At 44.2% G+C, this 12334-nt stretch overlaps 1 protein-coding gene across 1 annotated transcript; it reads left to right on the top strand.

Moving 5' to 3' along the window:
* The first annotated feature begins 4540 nt into the window (after window positions 1-4540).
* LOC124687487 (B-box zinc finger protein 20-like) lies at window positions 4541-6270 on the top strand. Its single transcript, XM_047221267.1, has 3 exons — window positions 4541-4744; window positions 4851-5222; window positions 6010-6270. Exons 1-3 carry the CDS (start codon window positions 4541-4543, stop codon window positions 6151-6153), a joined length of 720 nt encoding a protein of 239 aa, XP_047077223.1. The 3' UTR covers window positions 6154-6270.
* The last annotated feature ends 6064 nt before the right edge of the window (window positions 6271-12334 follow it).

Below are 12334 nucleotides of genomic sequence, written 5' to 3'. Positions count from 1 at the left end.
ATTGTGATATAATTTCAACTTATTTTTCAAACTAGTGGTGTCCGTTTTGAAAGTTGAGTTTGCCACGGCAAAATTTAGCATCCCGGCAATAACCCTTGATCTGCACTGAAGTCAGCGACCTACATTGGAAGGGTATCTCGTGTCGTGTATTAGCTCCTACTTCAGTCATATATTTCTCTTATAGTGCATGTTTTCGATAATCATACTGCTAAATTAAGACGAGACGGCTGGTAAAAGTTATAGTCCTCGATCTCGACATACAAGGATGCACGTACGCAACCAAGCATAAAGAACTCACACCATAAGTGTACCGGTATAAACAGAAACGAGCGGTAAGAAATTAATAATGCGGATATAAGTATATACCCAACTGTCATTTCGAAAGAAAAGTATGTCCAACCATTACACCCTTACTAAAATAAAAAATTACATTTGACTTTCGGATCAAGTTCATGTTCGGAGTTGGAACGTGGAAGACATATGCGAAAAACAATCTGTTATGGGCTCTTGTAGCCAACCGATCAGGAGACAGATTAAGCCATCAACTTGCATATCCTTTCCCTCGAAAAAAGAAGAACAATTTTGCTGCCCCGCGTTGTAGCTGGACAAGCGAGGCGCGGCCGTTCCGCGTTGCTGACCTCGCACCTGCCCATGCCCCCAGTGCCAGCCGGGCGGCCCAAAGCGACGCTAATGCGGCCAAAAATGACCTTTTGGATGCACTTTTTCTCCTTTTCTGGGCGCGCGACTACGCGCGCAGATCCCCGGCCGCGATTTGGTGGATCCCCCTTGCTCTTGCATTATTGCCAAGTGCTAGCATTGTTTAGAGTTCTTCTGGAGTCTAACCGATCGACAGCGCCCCGCCTTAAATCAGCCTCCCGATCTCATTTGTAACAAGTGGGTCAAGTAGCTTTTAGCGTAAGAAACAGGGACTCCATGATTTGGATTTGCTTGTTAGCTAGAGTGCGTCATCTTCGGCAGTAGTGCTCAAACATGAAGCATGCATTTCAGCTAGCAGACTTTCATTTTCACTTCACGTAAATGTCAAATGTCTCAAGAACCGTTGCGTATTGCTCATACCAACACATCATGATATTGCTATAGTAGCTGAATCGTGAGCTATGTTGACTCGAACATGGGCTACATCCCACTCAGGTCTTACCAGACATGGGCAATATAACTGGTGCAAACCTAGTTGGTACACGACATATGTGAATGCATGCCGCCAGAACTTTGCGCCCCCGCCCAAGTCTTTCCATCTCATATTCCGGCATTCACCGAAGGACAGGATAGTAGGTCCCTGGAACCCCGCTTCTCGTAAAACGTGAGGGAAGATCAGATTTTTGGGCAGCGTTGTAGTGCGATTACTGGCAACACCAGGTCGTCTGAGGATTCCTTCCCAAGCGATGAGTTCTTCCTAGACATCGACAACTTCTTTGGCAACATGGGTTACAACATCGATGCGAATGTCGCCGCCACCGCTACACCGGCTACATGTATGTGATCTTGTCTTTTCTCTTTGGGATCTTGCTAGAGTTTCATATTCTAGCAATCGGAATAGATGTGATCTATTTATCATGCTTAGGTGTGATCTCTTCATCTAATGTACTAGTTCGCATGTTTAGTTTACTTCTTTTTAATAATCATGCGAAGTCTACTGTTTATTCAGATTAAATTAATTGCTTATCTATTCCATGTTCAGCAGCAGCAGTGGTGGTGCTCAAACATGAAAATGCATGTCACCAGATTTTTGTTTTCACAGCTAGTCCCACTTATAAATTCGAAAAAAGACATGTATTGTGACAAAAGATTCCTCAACCTAGACTTTCAAACTCGACCTCAATAATCTAGGTTGTATATATGGTCGGGAGAGTTAGGTAAAACCAAACGATCACTACTTCCTATTTCGGAATTCTTTTTTTGCATGGAGAAACTGATTTAGCTTCTATGCTGAAGATAACTTCATTTACCATGCAAAATTGTTAAATGGTCGACCGTCTCATGAATCGTGGCGTACTTCTGGTGCCAGCACATCATGGCAGTGCTATAGTAGCTGCATGCATGCACGCTTGTCGCCGCGTTTCAAAGAAAGAGAAGAAAAAAAATAGGAGTAGCTGCATGTTAGCCAGCGCACGTACGTACGTTGCTCGTAGCATCTGTACATGGAATAGAGACGCCGACCGTGGAGAGATAACTACGACTACAGTACTCTAGTTGCCGATGAAAAGCAGTCATGTGTCGTCTAGCTAGCATGGCAAATACAGAAGAGATAGCAATCGAATCTCGTTTTCCCCGTTCGAGAACTCTACTTTTGCAGTTTAGCGCGCGCGGCAGTGATGCCGTACCGACAGAGGAGCGATAACATTCAGAACGGTGGTTCATGGCACCACCGGAAGAATGCAAGTTGAAGTGTGTCTTTATTAGCAGATCGATGGTGCCCATGCTGCTATGCCTGTCCTCGGTGTTGCCCAGCGATTGCCCATTTCATGCCCATCATCACGATCCAATCCGGCATGTGTTTCCTCAGCCTCGTAGGGTGGGGAATATTAGTTAAAACAATGGATAAAAATCCACCATAAATCTGAAAAGTTCAAATTCGTTCGTTGTTCTTCCGTTGCAATCAACAACCGAACGGTTACATAGGCAATATACGAATAACACACATGTTATTTGTCCTGGAACAATATTACTCCATCCGTTTATAAAGGGATGTTGGAGATTTGTTTTTTTACTATATCTATACACTAAAATGTGTCTAGATAATCTAATATTACTCACTCCGTCCATAAAACGATGTGAAAGAAATGAAATATACGAATAGTTCATTTGCACCTGTCTGGATAGTAGAATATCCATTTCATAAAGAAAAAACTGAATAGTAGAATAAAAAAAATAGCAAAAAATGAAAAAAAAATCAGAAAAATTGTAAAGTGAACATGAATGTGTGTTCTAACGGCATACAAAAACCCAGAAATTCATAGATTTTGTAATTCAGAAACTGCAAAATATTACATGTCTTCTAACCTCACGCAATTCAGAAATTCAGATATGTTGTAATTTTAAAAATTACAAAATATTACATGCGGTTAGAACCCATTTTCATGTTTTTTGTCAAAAAAATTGGTTTAATTGTTTTTTTGTAAATTTTTTATTTGAGCAAGGAGCATATGAGCTTGGGTTCACATGTGAATTTTTGAAATCAACAAGTATAGTTTCCTAGAATCTCATCTATGTAACTGTAAGCAACTGGTAACCAAGACATCCGATGTTTGACATGTCCATGTTCAAATTGATTTTGTTCCCTATGAATATTAAAAAAATCCGCAACTCTTATAAAACAATTTACTTCACCACGCATTTTGGGTAACCAACGTAGTCCACCCAAATATGAGTGATATTGATATCGTTTTTGATCTATGTATGATGTCCGCTATTCAGATAGCGATCACGAGCAAAGACCGTTTGGGAGCTACATAAACATGCATTGACCAAACTCAGGGTTTGAGCATGAAATGGAGAAGCAAAGTCGAACTTCTAAAGTAAGGTGAGGCTAGTTATAGTTTAGGCATGTCAAAATGAGCGCGTGACAGTTCATTTCCCGTTGAGTCGTTTTTCCTCAGATCTGGCATTTGGGGCCATATATCACAGATGTTGTCAATTATCCCTGCTACGATGGACTTTCATGGTCCGAAGAGTTGCGGTTATGTGAAAAAAAAATATCAGGAGATGTGGTTTCATGAAAGATGAAACCTTCATCAGTCATTGTCGATTTTCTTACTTTTATTACACAATCTTTTTACACGATAGACTGTCCCTCGTTTTGTTGACGATCTAGCATCTATGCCACTGTTCACTGTAGAGGTACATAATGACTCATCTAACAGCATGCTACTTGATTCCGTTAAGATACCTTAGGCCGTAGCTATAGATCTCATCCGGTCGTAGATCTGTCAAAGGGTGGCTAGACACCATAAATTAGCAGAGCTCCCCAGAAGGAGATGGCCAGAAACAGTAACCTTCCTCCCGTCGGTCAACACCAGAAGTCACCACAGAAATAGGAGTAGCATGGGGTTCAGCCCAGAAACGACGATATCGATCGAGTTCTTTTCAATCAACTCGAAACTTTCCACGTCCGTACCGTGAAAAACTTACGTGGGTCTAGCACATGGCCGCCGCAGCCCGCATGGGTGATAATCACGAAGAAAGCATATGAAAATCTCCCACATGACAAAATATGGCGCGGCCGAGCGAGACGCAGCGCCAACCACGTTCCTTTTCAGGTCGGCACAGTAGCTAGTACGTATACTTGACTGACCTCGTCTGACTTAATCGCCTACGCTTAACGCACAAATCGCCTCGCGGCGACCGTATATAAACGCGCGGCCCCTCGCCAACATCTTCCACGCCGCTCGCTAGTCATACCCATCCGTCCATCCCTGAGTACCAGCCGTGTACAGTTGCAGCACGTACAGGCCATTGACCTGCGTCGATCGAGGTAGAGGGAGGAAGACGAAGACATCTTCGAGGCGTCCATCCATCCACCATGAAGGTGCAGTGCGACGTGTGCGCGGCGGAGGCTGCCTCCGTGTTCTGCTGCGCCGACGAGGCCGCGCTCTGCGACGCCTGCGACCGCCGCGTGCACCGCGCCAACAAGCTCGCCGGGAAGCACCGCCGCTTCTCGCTGCTCCACCCCTCGTCGTCTCCGTCGGCGGCCCAGACGCCGCCGCCGCTCTGCGACATCTGCCAGGTCAGAAAGCGCATGCTTCAGCTTCCGTGTGATTGGGGACGATCGTGTAGTGTAGTGCTGGTCCGACGGGAGCTTAATGAATTTCTTGGTGCGCGCGGGGCTGCAGGAGAAGAGGGGCTTCCTGTTCTGCAAGGAGGACAGGGCGATCCTGTGCCGGGAGTGCGACGCCGCGGTGCACACGGCGAGCGAGCTCGCCACGCGCCACGCCCGCTACCTGCTCACTGGCGTGCGGATCTCATCGGAGCCGGCCGCTTCCCCCGCGCCGCCGTCTCAGGAGGAGGAGAACACCAGCAGCAGCCTCTGCTGCAGCGGCGACGACGACGCGGCGTGGCCGGCGCCAAGCCACGGCGCCAGCAGCGGCGGCAGCAGCATCTCCGAGTACCTCACCAAGACGCTGCCAGGGTGGCACGTCGAGGACTTCCTCGTCGACGACGCCACAGCGGCCACCGCTGCTTCGGCGGCCGGATCGTCGTATCAGGTTGGTGCCACTGAATCGTTGGTGCAGATCAACGCTTTAGATCGTACTCTATCAGGAGGGAGCATTCTTGGCGCGTTCCGGATCGAGAAATCTAAAAACGCGGCACGTTCCGGTCACGTCTGCATCCACATTACCACACCCAGACACCCAGTACAACCATTCCATTATGGGGATGGTTTGTAGTTATACGATCATGTTTCGCAGCTTGCACTGACACGCTGGTCCAGGGTGTAACGACAACATCTTTGGAGGCCCACCTAGATCACCAATTTGGACACAAGCCAAGTTTATTACTTAGGAGTAACATATGGGGTCCTATTAGAGATGCAAGCGGGATCCCGCCAAAAAAATCCCACTTACAGTTGATCTAAGGATTTCCAAATACAAAATGAAAATTACAACTAGAATTGACAAGAATAACTACTAGTGAGACTTTGGCAGGATCCCACATATCATCTTAATTATCTTTTGGGAAACCACAGAGTTTTATTAATGAACGCAAAACATTGTTGAGACAATCTTCGACGACTAGGACAGCCACACAGCGCTGTCCATCAGCGTCTAACACGCCACACTCACTCTTGTCTAGCTGCGCTAAACTATGCGCCGCTTTATTGATTATCCTACTAACCCTCCGAAGCTCGATACCAGTCCGACCTCACGAGATCAAGAAGAGTAGCTGAAAATGCATTTAGGAGTGGTGCTAAAGACCAGCAAACATTATCTGACAGTGCTAAGACATGTGAAGCTGTGACTAACTTGCCTTCGGTAATGACTTTTTGAGCAGGGAGTCGCTCAGAACGTTGGGCTGCACGAAGCCGGCTACCCAGCTGCGTGGACGGCGCAGGAGCACTGGGTGCCGCGGGTGTACGCGGCGGAGCTGGGAGGCAGCAAGAGGTCCCGGACGACCTCCGGCAACCCGTACTGGTGAAATTAACGGTCACTGTGGATGGTACATGACTTGTAGTAGATGATGTTGTTTCCGGGGGGCATAACTACTCCGTTTTTGCGCTACTAGGCGTCCTTGTTCCTTGATGTTTGGGAGTGTTCGTGCTTTTTATACTCTCCTACACATTCCAAAGTTTATATATGCCCCTGATACGCATGAATGTATAGTTTCCCCCATTAATAACAATAGTTTGGAACCTGAAATTCTACAGCTGTCTAGACTTTTTTTTTCTTAACAGGAGTAAACTTTTTTGCCCCAACCTATTATTAGTTAAGAAGGAGTCAGAAACTCAATTCGGCTCTCAGGTACATATGATCCCTCTACCAAAATATCATATTCCGAAGTGTTAAAAAAATTTGAGAAAAAAATTCTACATGAACATCTCCATAATATATTAATGTTCCTCAAGTTTCGCGGAAAAAATATATTTTTGTAGTATTTGTACAAAAGAGAAAAATTATCTTGTTATAAGCCTTTTTCACTGAATTTTATCTTTTTTACACACGTCACATGACAAGTCGACTTTTCATGAAATGACTTTTTGAGCACGTAGCACGTGAAGATGTACGTGTGAATTTTTTGTTTCAGATTTTTTGACATTTCAAAATGTGTCTAACATGCATTTCAAAATAAAGGGAGCATATGCTCCCGTTTGCCAAAACATCACTCCCGGAAGGAGTGTACAAGAAAGTAAATGATTTGTTTTGTTACAAGAGCTTACTCTTCCGTCATCATTTCGTTCAACCGCTTCACACATGAAATTATCCACAAAACATTTTATGTCTTGATCATATCTAGAACTAAGAAAGGTGACGTAACTGCGTAAGCTTATATTAGGATTCGCAGAAGAAAACAAAAAGTCTAACTAGGGTACTCCGAGTGGCTAGATCTATCTAAGAATAATGTTATATTGGAGATGGTTTCGGCGACATACCCTCGTAGATCGAAAGCGGTTAACGTTCCGCTAGAACGTGGTTGATGTAGTCCTACTCATCGCCGACCTTGGGTGATGAGGACATCCCTACTACACCACTACCTCCGTCATTGATAAATGAAGATGAACCTGCTGTGAAGCTCAAGTCCAATGAAGTTCGGATTGGACCAATTACAAGGGCTCGTGCGAAGCTACTTAAACAACGTGTGAACTTGTTTCTAAACGGTACTTTGATTGATGAGAACTTTATGCTGCCTAAGTCCTATTACTTATGTATCATCAGGTATCAAGAGGAGACGAGCATCGCACGAGGAGTAGAGGAGCAGCTGGACATGAAGACGGACGTCAAGATGGACGTGAAGCTGGATGATGACCCACAAGTATAGGGGATCGCAATAGTCTTCGAGGGAAGTATTACCCAATTTATTGATTCGACACAAGGGGAGACAAAGAATACTTGAAAGCCTTAACAGCGGAGTTGTCAATTCAGCTGCACCTGGAAACAGACTTTCTCGCAGGAGTTTATCAGTAGTAACAGTTTTATAGCAGTAGCGAGCAGTGAAATAACGACGAGCGAGTAACAAAGACAGCAGTAGTGATTTTAGTAAACAGCGAGGATTAAAATACTGTAGGCACGGGGACGGATAACGGGCGTTGCATGGATGAGAGAAACTCATGTAACAATCATAGCGGGGCATTTGCGAGATAATAATAAAACGGTATCCAAGTACTAATCAATCAATAGGCATGTGTTCCAATTATAGTCGTACGTGCTCGCAATGAGAAACTTGCACAACATCTTTTGTCCTACCAGCCGGTGGCAGCCGGGCCTCAAGGGAAACTACTGGATATTAAGGTACTCCTTTTAATAGAGTACCGGAGCAAAGCATTAACACTCCGTGAACACATGTGATCCTCACATCCCTACCATTCCCTCCGGTTGTCCCGATTTCTGTCACTTCGGGGCCATTGGTTCCGGACAGCGACATGTGTATACAACTTGCAGGTAAGACCATAAACAATGAATATCATGATGAAACAATAACATGTTCAGATCTGAGATCATGGCACTCGGGCCCTAGTGACAAGCATTAAGCATAACAAGTTGCAACAATATCATAAAAGTACCATCTACGGACACTAGGCACTATGCCCTAACAATCTTATGCTATTACATGACCAATCTCATCCAATCCCTACCATCCCCTTCGGCCTACAGCGGGGGAATTACTCACACATGGATGGGGGAAACATGGCTGGTTGATGGAGAGGCGTTGGCGGTGATGGCGGTGATGATCTCCTCCAATTCCCCGTCCCGGCGGAGTGCCAGAACGGAGACTTCTGGCTCCCGCGACGGAGTTTCGCGATGTGGCGGCGTTCCGGAGGGTTTACGGCGACTTCGACTTCTCCCCGTGCGTTTTTAGGTCGAGGCGAATAAGTAGTCCGAAGGGGGCGTCGGAGGCCAGCCGAGGGGCCACACCACATGGCCGCGCGGGCCCCCCGGGCCGCGCCGCCTTATGGTGTGGGGCCCTCGGGCCTCCACTTCAATTGTCCTTCGGCTCCGTCGGTATTGCAGGAAAATAGGCCCTTTCGTCAAAATCCCGAGGTTTTTCCTGAAAGTTGGATTTACTGCACAAAAACGAGACACCGAACGGTTCTGCTGAAAACGGCGTTAGTCCGTGTTAGTTGCATCCAAAATACACAAATTAGAGGCAAAACAATAGCAAAAGTGTTCGGGAAAGTAGATACGTTTTGGACGTATCAACTCCCCCAAGCTTAGCTTATTGCTTGTCCTCAAGCAATTCGAGTTAACTAGCGAGCGATAAAAGAACTTTCACGAACACATTTGCTCATATGATGTATATATTCTCATGATATGGCTAATACTTGAGCAGTTCATAATAAGATACATGCAAATAAGATCATCTAACAGCTATGTCAATCATGAAGAGGTACCAACAATTAATAATAAGCATCATGAATCATGTATATAAGCAGGATTGCAATGTTCATAAGAGAGTATGATAAAGTGGTATCTCGCTTGCTGTATTTGATTGGCAAAACATAAATGCCCGGGCACCTCCGGAGTTCATAGAAAGACTAGAAGTAGTGATTGTCAAAGATAAAAGCATCAAAGTTATACCACAATCAATCATATTTTGAGACAAGCATATTACACTAAGAATGACGAGTTGTGCTCTCAAGAAAGTGCTCAAAGAAATAATGGAGACACAACATAAAAGTAAAAGATTGACCCTTCGCAGAGGGAAGCGAGGGATTAACATGCGCTAGAGCTTTTCATTTGTAAAACAGGAGTAAAATTATTTTGAGAGGTGTTTGTTGTTGTCAACGAATGGTAATGGGTACACCAACTACCTCGCCAACCGGACTTTCAAGAGCGGCTCCCATGAATTATTTGCATGTTTATGTGGCACTCCTTCCAACCTTTCTTACACAAACCATGGCTAACCGAATCCTCGGGTGCCTGCCAACAATCACATACCATGAAGGAGTGCCTTTTTAGTTTAGTTTTATTATGATGATGACACTCCCCCCAACCCTTGCTTACACAAGCCATGGCTAACCGAATCCTTCGGGTGCCGTCCAACAATCACAAACCATGGAGGAGTGTCTATTTAAGTTAATTAATTCGGGACCTAGGAATCCCATTGCCAGCTCTTTTTGCAAAATTATTGGATAAGCGGATGTGCCACTATTCCATATGAGAGTCCGTCAAAAGTAAATGACAAGGTTGAAAGCTAAACACCACATACTTCCTCATGAGCTATGAAACATTAACACAAATTAAGAAGCATTTTGAAGATTTTAAAGGTAGCGCATGAGAATTTACTTGGAATGGTTTGAAATGTCATGCATAGGTATTTATGGTGGACACTTTGGAATAACCTGGGTTTCATGTGTTTGGAGGCACGAGCAGCGTTCCCGCTCAGTACAAGTGAAGGCTAGCAAAAAGACTAGGGAGCGACAAATCAAGAGAAGCGATAGCTTGTCATAATCATGCTTGCGGCAAAATAAATTAAGCGAGGCATAAAAGTGATACAAGAACTCTGAAGCAATGTAAATCATTGAGGCTTAATTGACTTTTGTTCAGTCATATGCATGCGTGAGCATGTGCCAAGTCGATATAAATGAATTATTCAGAGGAGGATACCACAATGCCATACTTACTTATGAATAAAACAATGCAAGCAAACATCCATGACATGCTACTCATATTAATAGATTGAAGCTAATCATGAGAGATCATGAACTACTAGACTTTCTTAAATAACATATACCTCACATGAACCAACTAAGCATGCTCACATGGATGAGTATATGTACAAAAATGAAAACAAATAGAGTTCATACCAGCCTCTCACCACAATCACATTGTCGTAGATCGTCATTATTGCCTTTTCACTTGTGTAGCTTGGATAATATGAAATGAAAACCACGCTCCAGCCACCGAAGACCATTGAACTCATAATGAACTTTACAAACCAAAGAAGAACAGCAAATATTTTTGGTGTTTTCGAATTTGAGAATAAGAACAAAAGGAAACAAGCAAACAAAGCAAAATCTTTTTGGGTTTTCTTATAGCAAACTAGCAATAGCAAATAAAGCGAAACAAATGCAAGAAACCAAGATAAACAAATGGTGAAGAGAAATAACAGAAATATTTTTGGTCTTTTTGTGTTTTAGGAAAGAAACAAAGTGGAAACAAGAAATAGCAAACTAAAAGAAACACAGAAAAGCGAGATGGCAGAAATCTGCCAAAACCTGACAACGAGTACAGAAATCGATTTTTACAAAAATCTTACGTTGCTCAGTTCAAAAAGTGTTCAACTAATGAAAGTTAGATAACAACCTGGGGAACATGCACAAAATTTGCAACTCAAAATAACGTTCTGGCTGTGCGCACGAATTTTTACGGTAACAGCCCAGAATCTGTTTTCAGGCAGCACTTCCCCGAATATCATCTTCCTCTCATTAGAAAACCACTCAAAGAGACTAAACAAGTATATACAAGTATCCAGCAATCATAATATGCAAAGAATGAGTGATGCCGGTATACCTCCCCCCAAGCTTAGGCTTTTGGCCTAAGTGGAGTTCAACCCCATCGAGACCATGAGGTAGTGTCTCCGTGGTACGACGAAGATGGATCGTATTCCGGGTATGTGCTAGAAGAAGCACCCGGATACGTGACGGTGTAATCGTAGGAGGGCTCGGCGTCCTCGGAGTCATGCTGCTGATGGAAATCTTATATCTTCATATGTTCATCCACCTCCTCCTTAGTGCGCGACCATGGTTGCTGTCAATATCGAACAAACCTGGCTGGGGAAGAGGGATTTCTTTCTCATCCCCGTCGGCAAACAACATTCTATAGGCCATATTATCTAAAGTAGACTCGGTGGTAACAAATTGATGGCTTTTCATAGCAATGATATCAAGCCTCCTAGGGGTTAATGGCACATCATTAGGATCAATAGGAAGCTCTAAATGTGTTAAAATACGCAGTGCAATAGTTCCTCCAAAAATAGGCCCCTTGGTAGACAAGCGGCGAGCAATAAGAGAACCAAGATGATAAGATGTATGTCCAGTAAGTGCAATATTCAAGAAAGCAAGATGGTAACTAGAAATATTGCTAGTGTTCTCCCTACCAAGTATGCTAGTGGCAACGTAATATGCAAAATATTTAATGGCGGGGAGTTGAATGTTCCTTATCTTGCCCCGCTGAATGGTGCGACAGTCATCATTGGTGATCCCTCGATAGAGCTCCAACAAGTCCCGAGGGTTGTTATCGATCCTCCTTGCTGTACCTACAGAGAGCAATATCCAATGCACGACAAAATTCTTCCAATTCCATAGTAACAGAGTACCATAGATCTTGAATGCAACTGTCGGATTATATTCCGTGTTTTGGAACTTGAAACTCTCGACAAAAATTTTGGTGAGCATGTGGTATTGCTCCCTTTCATCTCCAACGTAGGTGGTTAAGCCCGCCCTGTTGACAAGGGTGAAGAAATCATCCAATATCCCTGCATTTGTCAGAAAATCATAACATGGGAAGGATGAGGCATTAGGAGCCCCATTGTCCTCTTCGGGCGCGAAGCTAGGCGCGATGATGTCCTCATTGTACGACCGCCTAATTTGGGTGGCGGTCCTAGAAGGCCTCCCGGTGCTGGTTGTTCCTTTCTTGAACAATTCTCCAAATTTAAACTTCTT

This window comes from Lolium rigidum, chromosome 2 (genome assembly GCF_022539505.1).
Source record: "Lolium rigidum isolate FL_2022 chromosome 2, APGP_CSIRO_Lrig_0.1, whole genome shotgun sequence".
Taxonomy (NCBI): domain Eukaryota; kingdom Viridiplantae; phylum Streptophyta; class Magnoliopsida; order Poales; family Poaceae; genus Lolium; species Lolium rigidum.
The sequence above is the reverse complement of the archived record's forward strand: the minus strand, read 5'-3'. Positions and strand labels throughout refer to the sequence as shown.